The sequence below is a fragment of the Nelumbo nucifera genome, chromosome 5 (genome assembly GCF_055504915.1).
Source record: "Nelumbo nucifera cultivar China Antique chromosome 5, China Antique-T2T, whole genome shotgun sequence".
NCBI lineage: Eukaryota > Viridiplantae > Streptophyta > Magnoliopsida > Proteales > Nelumbonaceae > Nelumbo > Nelumbo nucifera.
In genome coordinates this window covers 45,759,271-45,784,918 of record NC_142653.1, presented here as the reverse complement: position 1 = coordinate 45,784,918, position 25,648 = coordinate 45,759,271, and the positions used below count along the sequence as shown (strand labels likewise).

The 25,648-nt window shown below is 35.4% G+C and overlaps 1 protein-coding gene and 1 long non-coding RNA gene across 2 annotated transcripts; one reads left to right on the top strand and one right to left on the bottom strand.

The window, feature by feature from the left end:
* Positions 1-9,604: 9,604 nt before the first annotated feature.
* Positions 9,605-10,517, bottom strand: LOC104608542 (uncharacterized). The gene is made up of 2 exons (XR_737108.3): positions 10,306-10,517; positions 9,605-10,147 (listed from the first exon to the last, which is right to left on the bottom strand). It is a non-coding gene; the product is annotated as an uncharacterized LOC104608542 (long non-coding RNA).
* Positions 10,518-16,388: 5,871 nt separating this feature from the next.
* On the top strand, positions 16,389-17,152 carry LOC104608541 (MLP-like protein 43). The gene is made up of 2 exons (XM_010274575.3): positions 16,389-16,575; positions 16,881-17,152. The coding sequence occupies exons 1-2, from the start codon at positions 16,389-16,391 to the stop codon at positions 17,150-17,152; spliced, it is 459 nt and encodes a 152-aa protein (XP_010272877.1).
* Positions 17,153-25,648: the final 8,496 nt, after the last annotated feature.

The window sequence follows — 25,648 nt, the reverse complement described above, 5'->3', positions numbered from 1 at the left end:
AAAACTAATAAGGAAGCACCACAGAACAACAGGCAACAGGAACCACCAGCTAGAACCCTTCAGGTCCCAGAGAAGCAGGTTCTAGGAACAATTAACGTAATCACATGAGGCTTTATCATAGCAGCATGCACCTCGTCCGTTGGGAAAAATGTGGTATGCGAGCTGGAATAGGAGAATGACCAGCCCCACAAATGTCCCAGAACGGAAGATGTCATCTATTTTATAGATGATGACATGTGGGGGATCCAATACCCTCATGATGATGCACTGGTAGTAAAATTGCTAATCAATGATTTCAAAGTAAAAAGGATTTTGGTGGATTCAAGCAGCTCGGCTGATATCTTATTTGTCGAGGCCTATAAGAAAATGGAGTTGAGTAAAGCCGACTTGCAACCTGCTAATATACCTTTGGTAGGATTCAGTGGGAAAGTAGTTCGCCCTATTGGTAAGGTTAGGTTACCAATTGAAGCCGACTCCCCACCCTACACAGTTCGCCTGGAACATGATTTCTTAGTAGTAGTAGCGTTGTTGCCTTATAATGCAATCTTGGGATGCACCATTCTACATGCATTGCGAGTTGTAGTATCCACATACCACTTAGCATTAAAGTTTCCAACAGACACCGGGATAGGAGTGCTACGTGGTGACCAGATAGAATCTCGAAAGTGCTACGTGGCCTCGTTAAAAGCTAAAGGGAAGATGATAGTCGACATCGACCTAGACCCACCACCAGAAAACATTAAGGAAAGAGCTCACCCGGCCGGAGACACTGTAGCAGTACATGTCTCCAAAATTGACCCAGAGAAAGTGTTACAGATAAGAGCTCACTTAAAAGATCCCTAGCGATCCAAATTGGTAAGTTTTTTATTAAAAAATCTAGACGTTTTTGCCTGATCAACAATTGAAATGCTTGGAATTGAACCTAAACTGTAAACTCATAAACTTAATGTGGACCCTACAGTTAGACCAGTCTAGCAAAGGAAAAGAAACCTTGCCCCGAAAAGGTAGGACGTAGTAAATAAAGAAGTAGGGAAGCTGTTAGCTGCAAATTTCATAGAAGAGGTACAATACTCGAGCTGGGTAGCAAACCCAGTCTTAGTGAAAAAAGAAAATGGCAAGTGGCGAATGTGTATAGACTTTATGAACCTAAATCGCACCTTCCCAAAAGACAGCTTCCCCTTACCCAGCATAGACCGCTCGGTGGACGCGACCTCAAGATTTGAATTGCTCAGCTTTATGGATGCCTATTTGGGATACAATCAGATCCTGATGGACCTTGAAGATCGGGAGAAGACCGCATTTACTACTGAAACAAGCCTGTATTGTTACAAGGTCATGCCATTCGGTTTAAAAAATGCTGGAGCGACCTACCAGCGACTAGTGAATTGTGTTTTTTCTAAGTTAATTGGTAATAAAGTAGAATGTTATGTGGATGATATGATTGTAAAGACTATTTTTAAAAGAATTGGTTTCCGATTTAAATCTTATATTCAAAGTTTTACGAAAATGCAACATAAAATTAATCCCAAACAAGTGTGCTTTTGGTGTGACCTCAGGAAAATTCTTGGGCTACATCGTCAGTTAGTGAGGCATAGAGGCCAACCCGGAAAAAATCCAAAAGATCTTAGATATGAGACCACCTAAGACGGTTAAGGAAACCCAAAGGCTAATAGGACGAATAGCTGCCCTGAATAGGTTTATGTCTAAATCAACTGGGAGGTGTCTCCCCTTCTTTAAGGCCATAAAAAAGAACCAAGATTTCGAATGGACAGAGGAATGTCAGCTCCCCTTCGACGAACTGAAGTAATACCTCAATTCACCCCCTCTGTTGATTAGGTCAAAGGTGGGAGACGAACTCTAATTCTACCTCTTTACAAGCGATGAAGTAGTAAGCTCGGCCCTTGTCAGAGAGGTAAATAAGACACAACTACCTATATATTATGTTAACAAAATACTCCAGGCCGCTGAAATAAGGTATACAAACATTGAGAAGCTCGTCTTCGTGTTAATATTAACCGCCCGAAAGCTGAGACCTTACTTCCAAGCACACTTCGTAATGGCGCTAACGGACCAATCACTAAAGCTAATTCTCTTGATGGCTGTGATCTCAGAAAGAACCATCACGAGTCTGAATAATAAAAGCATTGGCTCTTGTTCCATCAATGTTGATGAGGCATGAGAATCCCATGAATCCCATGAAGCCCATGTCTTTTGGCAAAATTTTGGGTAGACACAAACATTATTATTTAAGGAGATTCAAAAACCGATAACTCCGATTCGGTTTTAAAAATTAGTTTATGATTTGATTAATTGAACCGTGAGCATTTCTATATTGAAGTGTGCACAGCAGATTGGGTCTTAACGTTCAATGCATGCACGTCTACAAGGAAGCAAATTTTGCAGTGGATTAATTGGCTAACAAATGTTGATCATGAGTCTAGGTCTAGGGAATTATTAGCCTCAAATAGTTGTTTTGTTGTAATGATGCTTGGGGGAGAGCTGCCCCCTTTCATCTCTACCCAAAAAAAATTATTGAACTTTATGCAGTAATAAAGTAATAACTTTTAGGGTTCATACATCATTCTATGATGTTTATGAATTGCTGCTATATTTAAACACCAACCCATCAAAGGACCCACAGCATCAATCTAAACCTAACAAGATTAAATCCAAAACCCATCGACGATATGATTTCAATTCCCTATACCATAATGAAGGATAGTACACTAATTTTTCATAGTATTTATATATATATATATATATATATATATATTAATTAACATGGACATGACTTAAAATAAAACGGGACTAATGTAAGTAGCTGCTGATCCCATATAGATAAGGCATGGATGATGATAATGTGAATGAAGGATGAACAAAAGTGCTCGTGACAAACTTTAATGATGGAACAAAAGTAATTATGGTGAAGTGTAGCAGAGCCCATATGCTTTGTACATGGCTTAGATGATGAAAATGATTATGACTGATATTGACTGCATGCAAGTTAATTATGGTCATATGAACTCTTACTTGCTTCATGTATTAAATTGTTTTTCTTTTATTTTGTGAAACATCTGTATCAAATTCTTCAATCCCCATCTATTCTCTAATTAATGGGGGACCAACCATGTTCCAAATAGTAAACGTAATCCCCATCAAAGGACACACAGCATCAATGTAAACCTAACCAGATTAAATCCAGTCCAACCCAATCCATCATAGGTGTGATTTCAATTCTTTAAAAAAAACAAAAAAAAAAAAAAGCAAAACCCTGCACTAATTTTCCATGGTTCTATGGTTATGCTCATTAAATCCTAATCTACCATATATCCCATTTTATATTATTTTAATATTTTATCAGTTAAAGAAAAAAATTTCCTGAATTTTTTACATTATTTGTTATTATGAATAAAACTTCGTCTTTTATTCATAAAAGATGAAAACTAATGAAATACAATAAAGATAAAAAGTAAGAAGAAAAAAAAAATATATTTTAGTTTTATATAAAGTACACAAAAATGGGGAAAAAACTTTATCTTTGGTCTACAAAACATGTTTCGATTGAATAAACATTTAATTAAAAATTTACAAGCGTTTTCATTAGTAGTTTTCCTAGGGGAAAAACTTACATCCAGTAATATCATAAAAGGTATGACTAAATTGTATTTATCAAAATTCACTGAATGCTTTGATTGGTCAAAACTCTTTCAATATCATGTCTTTCAGGCATTATTGATTTTCTTTTTTATAAATAATAGTTTTCAAAAGCAGACCAGACCAGACAGTCAGATCGGAAAAACCTGGGACTGGTTCCGTTTTACCCCAAAACCGTTGATTTGGTCAGTAAACCATTCACCTGGGCAGTCGAACCATTCAAACCATTCGAACCATCCAATGGTTTTGGTTTTTTTTATTTTTTTATTTTTTTATCAGAAGGGGCTGCCCATTCAATTCAAATAGTTGGATCATATTTGACCCGGGAACTGGATCCCTAACCGATTCGCTGTCTAATTCACTTTTAAAAATCTTGCTATAAATCACAAGTATTATCTTTCATGCAACGGTGCCAGCCAGCTTGCCAATAATGTCCATGGCCATAGAAGTGGCCTGGGATTGAAATCCACCTTCATCAAGGTTGGGGCAGTGATGCAGTGGATCATGAGGCAAAGTAGAGCTGAAAAAGGGCCCTATGAAGCTGAGAAGCCCAAAGAAGTAAGATTACACAAAGAGGGCCCTACTGAAGTTGAGAAGCCACATGGGCATGGACTTGGACAATAATAATCATGGAACCCAAAATAAAAAATTAAAAAATGGCCAAAAACCATTGTTTAGATCGATTTAACTGCCTAAATCAGCAGATTATTCATCAAATCAATAGTTTTTGGCGCATAAATAATTTTAGGGTGAAACAAACCAGTAGTTGCCTGGATGTTTCCTGGGTCAACTATTCTGACCGTCTGATGTAATTTAGTTTTCTATGATGGAACCTACAACATGTACATACTTCAATTAAGTATTAGTTGTCATGAAGTGTCATCCATATCTTATATATATATTAATAGAAAACGGATGCTCTCTCCGTGCAACAAATGTAATCTATTCATGCGAGTAGATTCCCACGTGAGAGCATCTGTTTTCTATTAATTACTGTTATTATATAATTAGTGATTATTATTCCAGTAATTACAGTAATTAATGGAATCTACTGATTATTACAGTAATTTAATAAATATATAATTAGTGATTATAATTAATAATTACTATTATTATAAATATTGTTAATAAATAAATATTTACTTTAATTGTATTTTAAATTAAAATTATAAATATTGTTATTTATAATTACTATTAATGAATTTAGTAAATATTGTTATATTAAAAATAATTTAAAATGTTTTTAAAATTATTGTTATTGATTATTTAATAAAATATTATAATTACTGACTTTTACTAATAAATACTGTTAATTTAATTTAATTTTCGTAATTATTAATTTTATGAATACTATTAATAAATCCTATTCATAAATTTAATATTTACTGTTATATTAAAAATAACTAAATAATATTATTAAAACTATCATTAATGATTATTTAATTAAATAGTATAATTACTTACTATTATTGATAAATGTTGTTAATAACGTTCTGACAATTGACGATTCGACCAGATAGCCCGTTCTGACAACAAAAATTACAAACAAAAAATTATGGAACTGTTTTGGCCACCGGTTTTTGGGTCGATGGTTCAATCATCCAGATCAAACGGACAGTCTGTTCTGACAATAAAAATTATAGGCAAAAAGTTGAGTTTGTAAGCTCCATTAAGTAGTATCATACATGTTATGACATTCAAGCGTGTGACTCATACGACTCGAAAACATAATCGTTCTGGCCACTGGTTTTTGGGTCGACAATTCGATCCTTTTTAACAACAAAAATTACAGGCAAAAAATCGTGTGTGAGGTTCATTAAACAATATCATACATATTATGTCATTCGAGCGTGTGACTCATACGACCCGAAAATGAAACCATTTTGGTCATCGGTTTTCAGGTTGACGGTTCGACTGTCCGATTCGAACAGACGGCTTGTTCTGACAACAAAAATTAAAAAAAAATAGCCAAAAACCATTGAATAGGTCAATGGGTTAATGGTTCGACCATTCGGGTCAATGGGTCATTGACCGATTCAACGGTTTTTGGCCAGGGACTAGGATTAGGGTAAAACGAAACTAGTTGCCTGGACATTTCCCAATTAAAAAAATAAAAACACAGATGACCCGTTCTGACAAAAAAAAATTACAGACAAAATATTGAGTGTGTGAGGTCCATTAAGTAGTACCATACGTGTTGTCATTCAAGCTTATGATTCATACGACTTGAAAACGAAATCATTTTGGCCATCAATTTTTGAGTTGATGGTTCAACTGTTCGATTTGAACGAATGGCCTGTTCTAACAACAAAAGTTAAAAAAAGAAAAAAAAAACAACCAAAAACCATTGAACAAGTTAACGGTTCGACCACTTGGATCAATGGGTCGTTGATTGATTTAACAATTTTTGACCAGGGACTGAGATTAGGATAAAATGAAACCGGTTGCTTGGATGGTTCCAAATTAAAAAAAAATAAACAGTAAAAAACCATTGAACAGGTCAATAAATCGACAATTCAACCGCTCAGGTCATTGGGTCGTTAATCAATTCAACGGTTTAAGGTTAGGAACCGAGTCAATGGGTCAACGGGTCAATGGTTCCATTCCAAGCCCTACGAAACAGGGCCCCTCCGCTAGTATATATATTAAAACAGAATGATCTGATTTGGCATATCTGTCTTTTTATCCTTTTTCAATTTTTTTGTTTTTTTAATTCTACCTATTTTCACGTAACATACATCATATGCATTAGAAAAACAATACTTTTGATGACTCCCTAAATGAAATGAGAGAGAAATAACAAATGGCAAGTAGAAAAGATGAGTTATTGAAAGATGTGAAATACTTCATTTTTCTTCAACTAGTAAACATGTACATGCATTTGTACATGGCAATATCTCTAAGACAAAACTATTTATAATTCATGGACAATTTCTAAATAATTATAAGTAGACAGTTTATGAACAGTTATAAGTGGACAGTTTCTAAAGTAAGAGTAAAGGACATGCATACCCTCTTTATGCCCATTGTATGCTTAAACAAGTGGGATAGAAAGCGTCCAATGAAAATTCCACAAAGGGGCATTCGCTCTTTTATAGGTAATATAAATATAGATTATAGCTAATTGACCTTTGGCATCAGGGGGGAGATAGGTAATAAGGTTGGGGTCTTTGGTGGCCCAAACTATTTTTAAAACTGTTATTATGTTAGTTTAGGGGTGGAACAACTCATACCAATAGACACCATATCAGCAAAATAATGAATAAATTACTTGTTGGGGGAAATACTAAAATGAAGCTTCCCCCAATGGTAGGTGTGAACATAAACCGAAACCTACTTTTGCAAGTCCCTATACATGCAAATTCACATAATGGAAGAAATGCTGAAGTGGCACTATGTCACAGCTTTTATTTAATAAACACCCTCTTAATCCAATCCATTCCAATATAATGTTTTTTTACAATTGACCAAGTTAATTCAATCTAAATATTTTGGACCGGATTAATTCAATCGTCCAGCGTACTAATAAGTATGTCCCCCACAAGTTTCCGTTTTGCAATCAACAGCTATGGCGGAAATAAATTATGCGTCCAGAGAATAGGTACTTAATTTTTCTAACAAATCTATTTTGTAAAGTATTTTTGTTATAATGCCTTTGTTTTCCATCATTCACATCATTTTCTATTTTCTTATATGCATTTGGTTTTGGAATGTAGTGGCTTTGAGACACATACAAGGAGGACCTTGATTCTTCATCAATCCAAATAGGTTTTATTTTTTACCCAAATGTATATTTTGGCTAATCAAACCCCTTGTAATGGTAAGCTTTTGGTTATACTTTTTCATTCGGGTTCTGATGACCCATTTTGCCACTTACTTGACCACCTAACTCCGTGCCATATAAATGTTTTTCCACGGTAAGGTGACCATATAAATTAAATAATTCGTTTAATTTAATTATTATATTTTTGGTCAATTTTGGGGGCATTTTTTTTTATTTTGAAAGGGAGAAAAGTTAGTCAATAGGATTTTGATTCTTATTGACCAAGAAACTTATGTATTTTTTTAAATTTATATGAAGATGAGGAAAAGCTTATTTTCCTAGATATCTCATCTACATAAGTACACTTACCTAGATAAATCTTTCTTAGGAAACATGTACCCGAATAAATACAAAGAAAAAAATTAGAACAATGATTAATTTGATGATCTAATTAAATATGCAATACATAATGAAAAAAATGTGAAGATAGGTAATAAAATCTCTGATAAATCCACCTATACCGTACTGTATCCATCAAGGTTTAACTTGATTAAATTCACCAGAAACTGGTGGAGAATCGGGGACCACCCCAAAGATATTAAATCTCTTTGGACAAGTGCCTGGTATTAATGTATTATACCCCAACTCCTTGGCAGATCATCTTTGGAAGTCATCAAATTCATATAATCATTTTATTCTTTTATAAATGGAAGAATGCATCAAAGGTGAAGTGGAGGGAGATAAAAGGTATCTTAAAAGGACAAAAATAAGCAAGGGTAAAAGAAAATGAAAAAGATAGATAGGGATCCATACAATGTTGGATTCCAACACCTGTTTGATAATGCTTCATCCAAGTAGAGGAGAACATGTGAAACAACTTCAAAAATTATGTAATTTACTCACCATTAGAACTACCTTTCTCCAATATGTTCAAAGAACATCCTTACAGTCACTTTTTGGCTAACATTGATTCCTTGAATGCATCTCTACTTAAATTGATCCAGCAGCATGCAACAAAGGAAAACACCAAACTTCAGCTTTCCATTACTCTATCATCTTCTTGGTTAAAGTTCTAATTTCAAATGAAGGGGCCTTCTTTGGATAATTGAAACTTATATTAGGGTAAAAGGGAAAAGGAAAATGAAAAAATGATGAGAAGACCAACAAAAATGAAAAAGAGTTGAGAACAAAGAATTCCATCCTATGATTGCCAAAGAGACAAATGGTAACCGTAAGTCAAGGCTTCCCTCGAATTGGAAACCAGTTAATGTCATATTCCTGAGAATGAGAACGCAAGTGAGGTGTACAACCTATCCAACTACTGATAAATCAGTTTTCTTCTTCCTACTTGTACAGTTGTACTAGGTTTTGGTTATACCTAGTAATTTAGTATTTGGATTAGTTCTGAACTGTAAACATTACAGGGTCCATTTCATCTCACAGATTAGTTTTTCTATAGACAGGGGAGCAAACACTTGGACCACATAAAGAAGAACCAGTTGGAGACCAAGAAATACTAAAATACAACAAAGAAACTAAAATACAGTGTCTCTTTCTCATACCAAAGACAATCACGTGATATCTTTGAACCATCTCAGATATTAACATCAATAAGGCTATTTTTGGAAGACATAAACAGAAATGTTTATTAGATGTCCCCAATTGACTTCAGAATGTCTGAATTCTTCTCCTTTTCAGACATCTACCCTCAATGAAAATAAAAACTAGATGACACCAACCTTGAATCAAGGCTCAAAAGATATGCATAAAAGCTAGGAAGGTTCACAATCCAAAAGAAAATGTGAAGTGCACAGCTCGCAGGTTGATTTGGTGGTTCTCATTACAAGGTTGAGACTTACAAAGTACGACAAGCAGCAATAAAGCCTCACTGAATACCTGTCATAGGTAATGGTTAACCACCTTGCGGTAAGACTAAGAAGGAAGATGTCACACATGGAGCCAATCAAATCAAGAAGTCAGAAATAAGACCAGAGTCACCCAAAGTTCTAGTTATGTCGTCATATCTTGAATTTGTTCATGTACCTAACAAGGGGAAATTCAGTGGAGTCCCAAACTAGTAACACCCTAAGCTTTACTGAGATCCACTGGAAAATGGAACCGAACCTTTTATTCATTCTTGTCCTCAGAAATTCCAAATCAAAGGTATTTTTCTGCTTTGAAAAGAAGTATAAACAAGCCTGAGCATTTGATTTTTTTTTTCTTCCCTTTTCTCCATTATTTAACAACCAAGGGTGCATGCTAACAACAAGAAATGATTGGAGCAAGTTGCAGGAAAACAAAGCAACAAAACAATTATATAAAAAGATGAAAAAATCTAACTTAATGGACTTTCATAAAGTTAAACACTAGTGAGAAAAGAAAGGATTCTGATCTCACATTCGGCCCTGGATGACATTGCAGACAAACTGGGTAAGCCGAACTACCGAGCCTTTCTGCAGTTTCCCCGATTTAACCAAACTATTCATCTGGGTTAAAAGCATTCCTTGTTGCAGATGCGTCGCATCCGAGAGCAGTATCTACCGCTCGCTGTTGCTTCGCTGCTGGGTGTTCACTAACATAATATCGACAACTTAAAGAATGGGTTTCAAGTCAGCTCCTTGCGCCTCCCCATTAGAAAGCATGGCTATGGCACCATCCGTTAGAAGAACATAAAGATATAGTAGAGTTCAGGAAGCAACCTTTCTTTTGTCGACGTTTCAATCTCTGCAACTTGAAACGAAGAGGATCTTAAATAAGCAAAAGAGTAAATCATCGTAGTCGTAGATTGGCAGAGAAACCGATCAGAAATTGAAATAAGAGATGAGTTTTAAAACCCTAGAAATAGAACGAGAACCGCCATAATTCGAGAGGGAAACCGCGAAACTCACTTTTTTTCTCAGAATTTGAAAAGAGTGAGAAGAAGCATCTCGAAAAAGAGGGAGGGGGCAACAGAGACAGGAGACGGAGGAGATGAGAAGAGGGAGGGGCAGAAGAGAGGCAGATGAGAGAAGAGGGAGGAGATGAAAAGGATGTTTTCGATGCAAATGAGAGAAGCTGAATAGAGAGGGAAAAGGGTTTCTTGTGCGCGGGAGAGAGTTCACATCAATTATTTTAGCGGGTCATTCAAATTTTTTACTTCCATTCAATCTCAACCATTTATAAAGAAAAATTAAATTTATTTAATATAATTGCAATAATCCACTAATGTTTTAGTCACTTAATTATATTAATGTCTTTTTAGTTGCTTAATCATTTATCGTGGTTACTATACTATTTTAGCAATAATTAATAGTTTTTTATTAATTATTTAATTATTTGATCATTCTATCATTTAGTTATTTAACAATTTAATTGAATAATTTATTTTATTAATTATTTAATTATATTTTAAAAATTTTAATTATTTAATGATTTTTACTAGTTATTTAATAAAATTTTTTAACTACAAATTTCTAGTGGTTTTCATTCAGTTGGTTCGATTCAATTTGGTTAGAACGAAGAACCTAACATTTAAAAAAAAAAAAAAAAAACCTAAGAACCTAACTAGCATTTCAATTTAACCATTTTTATGAACTAGATTGAATCAAACTATGTCATAACCAAACTGAATTTAATATAGTTTGGTTCGGTTTGGATCCACTTATATTAGTATTTATAAACTCGTGAATAATATATTATTATTAATATGTATAATATATATATATATATATATATATATATATATATATATATATATATATATATACATACACACACACATATATATATGTATGCTTCAAGGAACTACACAATGGGAGGTACCATATCCTCCAACCTTAGTGGCAACGGAATTTGATCCTAGGTCTTTGCTACGACAACTAAAGATCCTACCAACTAAGTCACCATCAAACCAAGAATCAAATAAATCAAACTAAATTTGTTTATTTAGTTTGGTTCAATTTGGTTTTCATTTCGGTAACCAAATTTGAGTACCTCTAGCTTTCATTGTTTGTGGCATGGCATTTTGCTTTTTGAGATGAAAAATGAAACACCAAATATGCCATGACCCATGCCTTTGGTTGTAACGTGTTTGTTGTCTCTATGTCATTAGTGAATAAAGGTCAATGGGAATGGTTGGTCATTGGTGTTATAGACTGAACATTAGATTTTGGTCACTATGACCTAAATAAGATAATGTCACAACACAAAAAGGTTTCACTAAGAGGGGAGAAGAGAAGAAATCCGACTATTGGATCGGGTTTGAATCGATTCAGGACTAGGTGGAACCAATTCCAAACCAATAATAATCGGGACAATATATCTGGAACCAAAGTCAACTCATTGGTTCTAATTCCTAGAACCATAACCAACTTAATCAGTTCATGAACATTGGGTTCGTGGGGTTGAACCTGACCCATTGAATGCCCTATTTCTATGTAATATAAAATAACATATATATTATCTATAATATACATATAGTTAAATATTTGTGGGTCAAGTTAAGCCCAAGGCGGGTTTAAAGTATTAGTCCTATGCCCAACCCTAAAATTTGGGGCTCTAATGAGGGCTCGGACCTCGGCCAAGGCTTAAACACAAAATCTAGGTCCAAGAGCGAAATTTTCCAGCTCACTAAAATGATCACCCTTGTTTTATGGCTAAAATAGCAGGGTAAGGTGCCTTCAGTACTTTATAACACATAGGTAGCAAAAAACTTACCCAAGAGTAGTTCATTAGTTCTTGGGTTAGACCAGTTTGGTGGATGGTTTTGGCTTTTTTTTTTTTTTTTGATAAATAGGGTTAGGTGTATGATCGAATTGGTTAAGGGTTGGGTCATGATTTAACAATAACCTGACTAGCTAGTCTCATCCAACTTTCTAAACATTGGTTAGTGTTATATGTTTTATTATATATAGAATAAATAATGTTGTTTTGAAATATGTATAATACATACATATATAATAAAATAATTATTTATCTATATTTTATAACTATTACTTTATTAATAATTTATTTATGAATTTAAATAATTTAGTTTAATTGTCAATATTATTTTCTATTAATTATTAATTTACTTAAATAATTAAATTAATTTTTGATGATTAGTTTTAACTAATAAAATAATAATTAATACTTATTTTTTTCTATTTTAGAAATTATTTTCTTTTTATTAATGTATTTATGAAATTATTAATAATTTATTTTCTAGTTTAATTATTATTAAATAGAAATCATTAATTATTATTGTTATGCAATAGTGATGAGCTAATAATTTGTTAATTATTAATTATATTCATTTACTTTAATAAAATTTTAATTATTAATTTACTATAAAAAGTAATTAATAAATAACAAATATTTTAAATGAATATTATATGATTACTATTTATGAGCTAGGAATAAAATGATTGTAGCTAAAGATGATTAACTTCGTAATTATAGCCACGGAATTTTTAGTTATCCGTGGCTATAGTGATAAATAGCTCTTTAGCCACGGACATAATAACTTTTAACCACGGACAAATTGTTTATAGCTAAAGTTAACTTCTGCTTTTGTAACTTATAACCACGGATACATTATAATCATGGCTATAAATATCTTTTAGCCATGGACAGAAAAATTTTTAACTACGGACAAATTGTCCGTAGCTAAAGATGAACTTCTGCTTTTGTAACTTATAGCCACAGATACAATATAACCGTGGTTATAAATATCTTTTAGCCACAGACAAATTGTCCGTAGCTAAAGCTCAACTTTTAACCACGGACACAAAGTTGAATTTCTACTTTTGTAGCTTATAACCATGGATAGACCTGTTCATGGGCCAGGTCGACGGGCCGGCCCGGCCCCCGAACGGGCTTAAACATGTTTATAGGCCTACGGGCTTAAACTTGGGCCAAAAAGCTCGGCCCGCAATAAATTCGAGCCGAGCTAGGGTTTTGTCAAAATAGCCCGGCCCGACCTAAAATTAGACTTAAAATGGGTTATGTGATTATGTTCATTTGAATAAATTTTTTGATTTAAGAATGTAAAATTGTGTTTTAAAATGTAAAAGAAAGGGAAAAAAACCATCTTGTAGGCCCATTGTTCATTTAAATAGGAAAAAAACCATATGAATTTTTAATTCTAATTTGAATAGGGAAAATTGTAATTTTTTTTATTAGGTCGGGCTTCGGGCTCAGGCTCGGGCTTCAGGCTTTTTATCAGGGTCGGGCTTGGGCCCATGTTATAGGCCTGTTGGTCGGGCTGGGCCTGGGCTCGGGCCTAGCGTATTTCCATTAATGATGAGTAAAAGCCCAGTCCGATCCCAACCCGGCCCGGCCCATGAACAGGTCTAACCATGGATACATTATAACCGTGGCTATAAATATCTTTTAACCACGGACAAAATAACTTTTAGCCACAGACAAATTATCCATAGCTAAAGCTCAACTTTTTGCCATGGATAAAATGTGGTTATATTCATGTTTTAGCTACGGTTTTTTTGACCATAGCTATACCCCATTTTCCTGTAGTGAAATCCGATTTTCCATTAAAAATTAAGACATTTGAATTGGCTAAACCAGAAAGCTGTACACCAGAATTATTACAAGTACCATAAACTGAGTCCGAATCAGCTCCTCATATACGGTCCCAACATCTCAATTAGCCATTTCAGCTGTACAGCAGGAACATCTGGCCCATGAATAACAAAGGAGATGCTTTCAATTTGCAGTCGAATTGGACTTTTAGGACAGTGTTGGGAGCGTTTTGTTGATGGTTGATTCCTACCTCCATCAACCGCCTTGGAGACATTGACTACATGCATGATAATAGGAGCAGATGGTAGTTGGTTTGAACATGAAACTATGACAATTTAGACCACACTAATATTAATGCAATTACTCTGAGGCTTGATGTTAAACTGCCGATCGAAGGGAACTTGAAAATCAGCTCGGGCCAAATGAACGAAGGAAACGTTTTTGTTTCTTAGAATCCATTATCTTGGCTGTTCTCATAATCTCATATTCCTAATTATCTTGGCAGTTCGCTTAATTTGGAATTTACATGACTAGTTTGAGATTGGATTATGTAGAATGATGCGGAGGGATAGCAACGCTAGTTTCTTAACTTTAATTCTTACCCAAGAAGATGACGAAAGGGAGGTGATTATAGATCTTCATTTTTAAAATTAAAAGAGAGGTTTTCATCAAGGTTTTTAAAACCGATTCGGACACCAAATCAGTTTGGAGTCTGGTTTTCGGGTTGAATGGTCCGACTGTTCGAATCGAATGGTTGGTTGGTCTGTTTTGACAAAAAAATAAAAAATGGTCAAAATTGTTGAACAGTTCAAACGCCTGGGTCTGCGATTTGCTGACCAAATTAATGTTTTTTTGCAAAAATCCGGTTTTGAGAAAAAACGAAACCGATCATCTGACTAATTTTTAATTTTTCCAGTCCGGTCCAATTTTGAAAATCTTGGTTTTTATATTTCACCCTTAGGCTATATTTGAATTAAAGGAAAAGATAGAAAAAAGAAGAGAAATGTAAGGAAATCATACAAGGTTCGTAAAAGTTTCCCTACTTTTTCCTTTAAACAACAATTATTTTATAACAATGGGTCCTGCGCGTCCCAATGGTCATTTTTCTCGTGTGTCCTTTAATTTCATAAGTAGAGAGAGAATGTGAAAACTGAAAAGAGCACTAGTTTTAATTTTCAAATTTCACAAAAAATAAATAATTTTCAAATTTCAAATTTTCAAACATTTCAACGGTTCGCTTAACATTATGGCAGGTTTTAGGGTCAAACAGTTCAACCGCCCGTATCAACAATGTTTTTAAAACATTGTTTTGAATGAAAAGAAGCTAGGATTTGATTTTTTAATTTTTTTAAAAATGTATTTAATTATTTTTGTTGCTGCCAAATGTGGAGTCGAAGGCAATAACGTAATTTTTAGTATCCGAGGTCAGTGGGTCCAACTTATTGAGATAAATAAAGAAGATGTCAGAGGCTTCAAGAGATATGTTAGGGGTGAAAACTCCGACGGTCAAGTAAGCAGAAGGCTACGAGAGATCAGACCAAATAAGAGAGGGGATTTAGAAAATGTTATGTAATCAATTTAATACTTGCGACTTGTCCCTAATGTAAGTATCCACTTTTTATATGTTTGGCATCGATGTTGCAGATACAACACCATTTTCTTACAAAACGGTGCTATTGATGTGTGGGTTAGAAGCACCGTATTCTCAGAAAAATGGTGTCATTTTTTTGTTTGGAAACGTTGCTGTCAAGTAGGACGTTTTTTAGAGTAACAATAATGTTTTCTGTTTGGTACTAATGCTCCAGGAAACGTTTTTAGCACTAGTACCTATTATCCAATGCCATCATGTCCCAATTACTGCCACCTCATATTCCTGTTGGCAACAACAAGCTGCAGCTCCAGGAAATGCCAAATTCAGCGTTGCTCCAGGCCATGCCTTCCTGATTTCCAAGGTGTGGCTTAAAGCACACCTATGATCACACTAGGCCAAACCGTTTGAAAAACGGTTTCAAACAAATAGACATTTCTTGGAACACCATTTTTTCCGAAATAACGCTGATGTATCGCTGTTTTCTGGAGCAATGCATCTATGCCAAACAGACACTTTATATATTAATATATATTATAATGCTGTTCTGGAGCCCAGCTATGATCCATGCTGCTGGTGCCAGTTTGGTGGGCCTCACTTGCATAGAATATAAATCACGTTTGGTGAAAAACCCTAATAGTTCAAATCTGTCAGTCGATCATCCGAAGGGATGTCCTTTGCAAGCTCTTTAAGTACTACCTTATCGAGATAAGAGCACTTTAAAGCAGCTGGACAATCTTAATGAATCTTCAACCCAGCTCTCCCAAACAGGCCCCTAATCACTAGCTTATAAAATCCAGTTTGTGTGTACAAAGATCATTTCTTCTCTTCAATCTCTTTCTTTCCATTGTGTATTACAATTCACTTTGTTTTAATTACATCATCATGGCACTTACTGGTAAGCTTGAGTCTGAGAAGGAGATCAATGCCCCTGCAAAGAAGTTCTTTCACTGTCTTATAGACCTTCCGAACCTCTTCCACAAGGCCGTAGTTCATGAGTCTCATCGCACGAAAGTACTTGAAGGAGATGGAAAGAGCCTAGGCTCCGCTGTACACTTTAATTATGCTTTAGGTAACACATAGATATCTGTTGCAACGCCTCCAATTCCAAACATCATATGAATTCGCTTCTTTTTTCTTCTATTTACACCACTGGAGTGGTGTATTCCTGTTTAATTTCATTGGATGGTTGTAAGGAAGTGTTGTCACCATGGTCTGGTATGTATGTATATATGTATATTTAGTGAGATGAAGACTTATTTTGTTGGATATGTTTCTTTTGGATTAAATTATGATACGAAAATTGCAACTGAATCATCAGTTTTTTAGATCTTACAGATTTTTTTTGCCTAATTTTAGTGTTTTTATTGATCACAGATGGAAAAACTGTTTCGAACACGGCCGCAAGGATTGAAGCCCTAGATGAAGGAAAAAATCTAATCACATTTGGATGCTATGATGGAGATGTCATGAAGCATTACAAAGTCTTGAAGGTGCACTTTCAGGTCATCCCAAGACATCACAAGAGCTCAGTGAAATGGTCCATAGAATATGAGAAAGTAAAAGAAAGTGTCCCTGAACCATTTGATTACATGGATTTTGAAGAAAAGATGCTTGAAGGAATTGATTCTCTTGCTCTAGAGTCTTAGAAATAGGTTGTAGATGGCATTATATTAGTAATCTAATAAAGCACTGGATGACCTATGGTCACCCATGCATGTATGGAGTGCATCTACTGGTTTTATATCTTTATCATGTACCACATTTGTTTCTACCATGTGTACCGTTTCATATTTACCCTATAATAAATGTATGTGCTATGCTTATTTTGGATGTTTGATAAAAGAATTGAGCTCTCAATTTTAAACTTTTTACATGGTTCAAAGTATCAATTTCACCGCATTGATGACCCTGAAACTCTCCAGGTGGTCATCGAGGTCAGTGCTTCCGTCGTACATCTCTAGTGTGGGAGCCTTGAAGTGTGGGGGGAGAGGCTCTGAGATGATTTCTGGAGTGAATGCGTCCATCCGTCCAGCGGAGTTGCTGTGACTGGTTGAGGCATCGGCTTGGCTCTCCTTAACTTGGCGGAGCTTGTCCTTGACGGCACCAATCTCGGCTCGCAAATCGGCAAGCCCTAGGTTTGCACGGGAATGGGCCCTACTTTTGTCTACGTGGACCCGATGGGTGTTGGCTTGGATTCCTGAATACTCTGAGACAGAGTCGCGCGCTCCTCTGCGGGCGCAACGATTATTTAGAATGTCCTTGAGACCTAAGACAGGAGGTGGAGTGGGGTGGCGTCGGCTCTCACCTCGGGAATGAACTCCAAGGCGATCGAACTACCATCCGTCGTCCTGGGGGCCTCCCTACGACGGCTGTGATGCTGCTTCGAAGATTGATGACTGTCTTCTGATTGAGAGGGCATGCTTTCCCTTCGGCTAGGAGGACAATTATTCCTTCATGGGGAATCTAGGAGGCAGTTGTTGCCCAATTCTGATAGTTCGGCCAACGGATTACCATGGCCGAGGGTCGGTACCTCAATGTTCTCGTGTCAGCCCTAATCCTTTGACACCCCACGGGGGCGGTCGCCTTGAGAGGGACCTCCTGCTCGATCGAGGACGGCCATGGGTGTGGAAATCCAAACGATCGAGGACGGCCTAAAACTGCTCGTAGATAAGTAGGTTCGGATTGTTCCAAGCTCTCCTCACCATGACCTCCAAGCTTAAAGGGGGTTTGGATCTAGAGTGTTATTATTGTTTATCCTGAAGTGGGGGTCATCTTAGCAACCACATTCCTACAGAAGACGCCAGTTGTTGCTGCGTGGATTGGCCGAGGGCAACGAAGTAAATTCACTCTTCAGGTTCTGAGGGTTGGCAAAGGACCCCAAGGCTTCGGAAAGTGTTGCCCAAAGCCAAGGACTACAAGCCGAGGTGAGGTTCTCCTTCCAAGGACTATGGTGGCCGAGGACCACAAGCTGAGGCAAAGTTCCTAGTGACCAAAGTTTCTGCAAGACAAGGAATGTTAGAGGCCTCGGGGTGCATACCCGAGGCAGAGGCTCCGATGCTCAAGTTGTACAAGATGTAAAGGGTTGTTACCTCTTATTTATAGTTAAGCGTGCTAGTGATAGGTGAAGATGAACGCCCCAGATGAAATTTGTACGAGGTCAGGCTGGAGGCCCTAACGGATATGTCAGACAGCTAGGTAATTGACTTCGTATGGAGGCACCAGGGCTTCCTGATTGTTGCTGACGCTAATAGACGTTAGTGGGCGGGGAGGCCCACGCTAACCCACATTACTATTTTCGTACTTATAATTTTTTACAAATTTTGTGAGGACTGAATCTGAAATAACATTAACATTGTATATTTGTACACGTGCATCTCGTTTCTCCTCAAAGCAACCACGTTACCAAACACCACATTAAATTTCTGACTCAACCAGAAATATGTATAGATGAGGGTCCCTTTCTTCTCAATAAAGCTTAATTTTTAATTAGAAGTAATAAATCCGGCCGATTCTTCTAGAGAAATGAAGTTTGTCGATTAATTACGATTCATAATATCAATAAAAATCCATTTCGAACGGTAGATCTGTACAAATTGGATGGATAATGCTATTATTTTTATATATATCATGGCATACATTATATTTTTATATTTTATAAATAAATATGATGCCATGCGTCACCAGCTGACCCAGCAGCCAGACCATCTAATTCATTACCGGCAACTTTTTTATTAGGAACCTGTTTGTCAAGTCTTTCCGTGCTATTTTCCATCTGTTTAGAACTTTGAAAAACCTATTTTCGGTCTTTGTTCATTTGGTTCATGGAAGATGTAGCCGCTAAAAGTTAGAGTGTTGATAAGATGTGAGAAGCCTATTTTGAACTAATTTTGGGAAGCTCTAAATAAAGCTTTTCACATTTTTCTTGCTTTATTCTCAAACGGAAAGAAGTATGATAGCAAAACTAGCTTAAGGTTGCTCATATCTTCATGTAAAAGTTCAATATGTCCTTTTGTAACACCAGTCCATAGAATATGAGAAAGTAAATGAAAGTGTCCCTGAACCATTTGATTACATGGATTTTGAAGAAAAGATGCTTGAAGGAATTGATTCTCTTGCTCTAGAGTCTTAGAAATAGGTTGTAGATGGCATTATATTAGTAATCTAATAAAGCACTGGATGACCTATGGCCACCCATGCATGTATGGAGTGCATCTACTGGTTTTATATCTTTATCATGTACCACATTTGTTTCTACCATGTGTACCGTTTCATATTTACCCTATAATAAATGTATGTGCTATGCTTATTTTGGATGTTTGATAAAAGAATTGAGCTCTCAATTTTAAACTTTTTACATGGTTCAAAGTATCAATTTCACCGCATTGATGACCCTGAAACAAAATTTTAATCAATCATATAAAGGATGCCATATGGTCTATTGATTCACATTTCATAATGTGTACTTACCATTAAAGACTCTAGTAGCATTAACGATTCACCTCATGTTATGTTCCAAATTTTTTGAATGCACCATATAGATTTTGTCTACTTTAAATCAGGGTTTCTTAGACCTTGTTTGGTTAAGTCTCTACTGCAAAAACTTATAATTTCAATTTTCAAAGATTCTCTTAGCATGCCAAGTGCAGCCAACCTCCTGAAATAAATAGGATGAATCCCCATTTTCCAACTTGAGTTCAATGGTCGGTGTGGAAATCCCATAAGCTGTGCTTCAGCCCTCGTTTTCCAATAAGAGAGAAATTTAGTAATGGTATGGGGCTATGTTGGAGAGCCATAAACTGTGCTTCAGCCCTCATAAAAGAGCACTCAAGAGTTAAACCGGCAGTTAATTTAAAAATGCTTGAAATGGAGGCCAAACTCCAGCGATTCACTGGCAGATTGTTGGTAGAAAGGCATAACTTAATGTTTTTAAAAGTCAACAATTACACAGAAAAGTGAACGAAGGAAAGATAAATGATAACCATGCGTGGTGGAAAGCTTTAGGCCATGTTTGGTTCAGTTTTCGTTCTTTTTAATTCTTATCTAAGATGAAATTTTAAAATGAACAAGAACAGGTAAAAATAGGAAGAATGATCAAATATTGTTATGATTGAAATATTTTTTTTCCTAAAAATGAATTCTTTTAAGACTGACAAGTGTTTTATGTTGCTCATTTTCATTCTTCAAAAATATATATATATATAAACTGTGCTGATATTCATAAACCACCAGCCTAAGTCTCTAAAACTGTTGGCATTGATGTTTACTAGTGGATGGCCGACAATCAATGTCTATCGATGTGAGTTTCTATTGTAGTCTGTTAGTAAATATCTATGATATCAGTTTTTTTGGTAGAGTTTCCTCAAAGAATGAAAATGAGCAAGATGGGGCATGATTATTTTTCATGCTACAGGCTACCTCAATTTTTATACTATGGGCTGATTTTTTCATTCTAAAAGGAATGTAGCCCATGACAAGAATTTTGTAACCAAACACTCTAATGTTATTCATTATTGCCCATTCCTGCCTAAAGTGAGAAAAAAAATTAAAAGAGAAGGCCTGGAACAGTAAACCAAACATGGCCTTTATTATCTTGTTTTTTCTTTTACTTTTTTCAAGAAAAGCCCTATTTCAGAATTTAGACAGCATGATAAAGGGGGCATACGGGCTTTTATTTTTCCTTTATCTAAAAGGACTTTCACATAAGCATTCTTTGAAATTAGACAAGTGCATTTGGTGTGGCATACGGGCTTTTTATTTATGGAAGGGCTTTTCCAAAATAAGAAGCTAGAAGCCATTTTTTATTAGCTTCTTCTAAACTTGATTTTCTAGCCTTTTGGTTCATCAAATGCCATTTCTGGCTTTTTGGAGGTGACGTTGGCTTCTAAAATGCAATACCATGTAGGACTTAATACAAAGTAGAAAACCTCCCAAATATATCTTTGAAATGTTTAATGAATTACAAGGACTTAATATTTGTAGTGGCCACTAGTTTAAGGCTAACTTGGTGCATTTTTTTTGGAAGATCTTTTGGTAGTTCTGACATGCAAAAAATGTATTAAGCTTTTCGCGCTGACATGCAAAAGATTTGAGCAACTTGAAGTATGTTTGATAGACGCGCATCTTTTCGTGTGTCTTTCCGCACGAGATTAAAAAGCAAAAGACGTGAGAAGCTCATTTAGAGCTTCCCGAAATCAGCCCAAAATGGATTTCTTGCGTTTTTTCGGCATTTTATCTTTTGGCGACTAGATCTTCTGCACACCAAATGAAAATAGACTGAAAATTGGTTTTTACAGCTTGTAAACAGCCAAAAAACTGTGCAGAAAAATACGCCAAACAGGCCCTGAGTTAAAGGGACCAACTTTTCGGATTAAGTGCCATGAAGTCACCCAGTTCGGATTCCTAGAGAAAGGTGAATCTGCGGTAGAGGTAACCCTAGTGGGTGTAAGAGTCCGAGTGGTGGAGTTGGGGTGTGAGAGAGGGAGGCCTGGTTACTTAAATGTCTGATAGGGGAATTCGAAGGTGAGAAGCCATGGTCGTCATATTTGCAAGAACAATTAGACGGTTGGCTGGAGGTCGGCTTCTTTTCGTTCTGGAATCGGAGCTAGAGGCAATTAGAATTCTAGAACAAGGTCCTTTTCGATTGGGGGTAGGTTTTTAAATTTATTTCGTTGGTCTCCAAATATGGAAAAAATATATGAGCGCGGAGGAGTTAAGCGGTGGAGGGTGAAGGTATTTGGCCTGCCCCTCCCCGCCTGGTGTCTAGAGACTTTCCGAGAGGTCGACAACGTCGCCGGAGCGGGAGAATTCTGGTGTGGGTGCGGGTGCCATTCAAAGTGTCTAAAGCTTTTACGGTGGAGAACGCTAGTGGTCAGGTTAGTCATGGAGGGGCCGGAATCCTTTAGGCTGTGTCTGGTTTGAAGAAAAATGTAGGGAAATCCATACAATGTTTGTAAAAGTTTCCTAAGCTTTTCCTACTTTTTCCTTTAAACCAAACATTGTCTAAAGGAAAATCTGAGCAACATGCGTTGATGGATTCTGGCAAAGGATGAGGAAGGAATTCTCAATGGAGGGGCAGAGGGAAACGGTTCAGAGAGCTTAGAGGCCGGTAGGTTGGGGGAAGCCAGATGGGATTCGGATTCCAGGGGATGGGAGAAGAAGAATCGGCCCTGAAGGGGCGTACCAAGGAGATCGGGATTAAGGGGAAGATCTAGACGTTGATAGAGCAGAAGGTGGTGATACGTTTGTTCGAGTGACTTAGGTTGGACTCGATCGTTGGAGTTGGGAGTGGCAATATGCTGTTTGGTAAGGTGATTTCTATCACCATTTTTCATGTATGTGCTGACAGGTAAGCACCACATATGGTATACATCAGTCAATTGTTGGGGGAAATAGTTCATCGATGCATGAAACAACAAATTTGGCGTTTCATGCATCGGTGGGATCCCGATTTTTGAGGCATGCCTGATTTTTTAATGATCGGCTGAACCAAACAATGAGATATATAGACGCTTGTTGAAACACCCATGTGGATCGATGTGGCATCATTTTTTTTGAAAAACAGCCATAGTTCCAAATATCCCCTTAGATATAGATATGCTTTGAAATGCATGGATACATACAAAAGATATAAAAATATATGGATACATTGGAAAAATACATACAAATTTCATAAATACATTAATTATAATAACTTTAAGGTCAAAATAACCATAAATAAGATACAAATACATAAAAAATGTATATTTTAATGATATATATAAAGAAATATTTTACAATTAGTATAATGAAATAAATAGATATTATGCAATTTTGTTGATAATCCATCAATTAGGAGTCCATGACTCATAATATATAGATTTTTTCAAATTAACACATGCATAAAATCATTATTATATTATATTCTACTTAGAATAAATTTCTTAAACTATCCTTATAGTTTACCTAATTGACTAAGTGTATCATAACTATTTGAAAATTGATTAACGCTACCCCTATTGTTTATGACAATTGACTAATACTTCCCTTATCATTAACATTAGAGGTGAGCAAAAACCCCGAAAAGCTAAACTGTCTGAAACTGAAACCCATAAGCTCTACTATGTGGTAAATTGAAAAGAAGAGTTGTCCCTCTTTTCGCTGGTTCTCTCCGACCCTCAATCTCACCATAGACGCTGGTTCTCTCCAAGCCTCAATCCCTCTTTTCAAATTCACAGCAACCATGCCATTATCTGGAATTGATAATGTTTGATCAAATCATATATTTTTTTTGGGGAATTTGTTGTGTCCAAGATAACTGCCTTCTCAGGCTATGCTTTGTATGGCAAGATGTGTGTGTTGAAATGAAAGGTGAAGCCTTGCAGGTTGCGCTCTATCTCTGTGAAGTCTGAATTACACGGCCTTTTCACTGCAACTTTTTTCTTTCTCACGACAACTAAAAAGGAAACCGGTGGGCAAAAACGTCGCGAAGCAAGCGGCTTTCCGTCGGTTGTGTTTTAGGCACGCCGGTCGCATGTGGAGCGACAGCAGTTTGGCAAGCGCAGGTCCGTTTCCTTTTGTTCGGGATTTCTAATCATGTGCTTGTCTTTTTTGCGACAAAAAGAAAATGGACGGTAATCAGAGCTGGTGCCAAGGGGATAATTAGATATTCCGTTGGAGCGGTGCTAGTATTGGAAGTTATAATAAGGGTAAATTGGGCATAGTCACGTGATACACATATGAATGGTTTATGATAGAACATTAACCGTAAAGAAAGTATTGGTCAATTGCCAGAAAAAGTAGGGGTAGAGTTAGTTAATTTTCAAACAGTAAGGTTAGTCAATTCGCTAAACCATTAGGGTATGTAGTTTAATAAATTTATCCTTCTATTTAAGTCCAAGAAATAAAACATATACAATTATTATATTTTAATTATTATACCAATTATTTTTTATTTTACTATTTTTACTTTTCAACATTAATGAAAAAAATCAACTAAATATTAAATTTTGAAATGTATGATAAACAATATATTTTTTTTAAATAATAAATTTTATTATAAAATGTAAATTAAAATATCAATTGATAATTTATAAACTATATAATCTTAACTTAAAATATTTCATATCTATATATTAAAATTTTTAAAATACATATCATACACAATTTCATAATTTTTAATTACTAAAATAAGTATTCTATTATTTACATTTTTATTTCAATAAATTTTCTGAAATAAGAAATCATTTTTATATAAATTTAAATTAATGTGTTTGATAGATTCAATAAAATATTGTATGCTTGAATATTTTGTAAACAAATTTTTTAACTTTTATAAATAATAAATATGCTATTTTCTAGTTTAAATTAAAATATCAATATATATATATATTCATGTACAAATGTATGAATTTTAAGTACTAAAATAATTATTCTATTATTAATACTTTTATTTGTATAAATTTATTGAGAGCAGAAAATCAATTTTTGATATAAATATAAAATTGGTAGAAAATTTATTTCATTTATAATTATAATATATTAATTTTTAATATTATTCTATTTAATTTTAAGTTGAAGTTGTTGAACATATTAGTATTTAATATGTCATTTCTTTAGATTGCATGTTTACAATTAGGACAATAAAATTAATTATATTTCACTTAGAATCACAAATTAAAGGATGGTTTAGTGGCTTAGCGGTTTAAGACGCTTAGTGCTTAACGTTTAAACTTGGGTTCGAAGAAAAAGTTTTCGACATGATGATGCACAATCTAGTTGCTCCCTGTTGGAAGGTGACTTGGATGCTAAACTGACTAATTCATCGGGTCAACTTGCAAAGAGAGAATATGAGAGTGCTTGGGCTGCTTTACTTGGGGTTGGCACTCCGATACTTAAGTCAGCGAGTTGGAGATTTAGGAGAGCTAAGGAGCAAGATAGCTAGAATATCAGAGAGCTGAATTGCGTATAAATGGTGTTGTATATGCAGCATTGATACCAAACACATACTAGAATAACTCCTAGAATCAGCCCTTCCATAAATGAAGCCAAAGAAGGCACCTTTCTTCTGAATGAGGTTATTGTTGTTGCCACTATAGCTCACCTTTCTACATAGGAGAAAATAAGTGAGGTTTAAAAAATTGATACTTCAACAAGCTGTATTATTT

Bases quoted from the DNA above. Each gene is read 5' to 3' on its own strand.
- LOC104608541 (XM_010274575.3), top strand. From the start codon at position 16,389: ATGGCACTTACTGGTAAGCTTGAGTCTGAGAAGGAGATCAATGCCCCT. The intron at 16,576-16,880 runs GTAACACATAGA...TATTGATCACAG, and splicing joins ACACTTTAATTATGCTTTAG to ATGGAAAAACTGTTTCGAAC.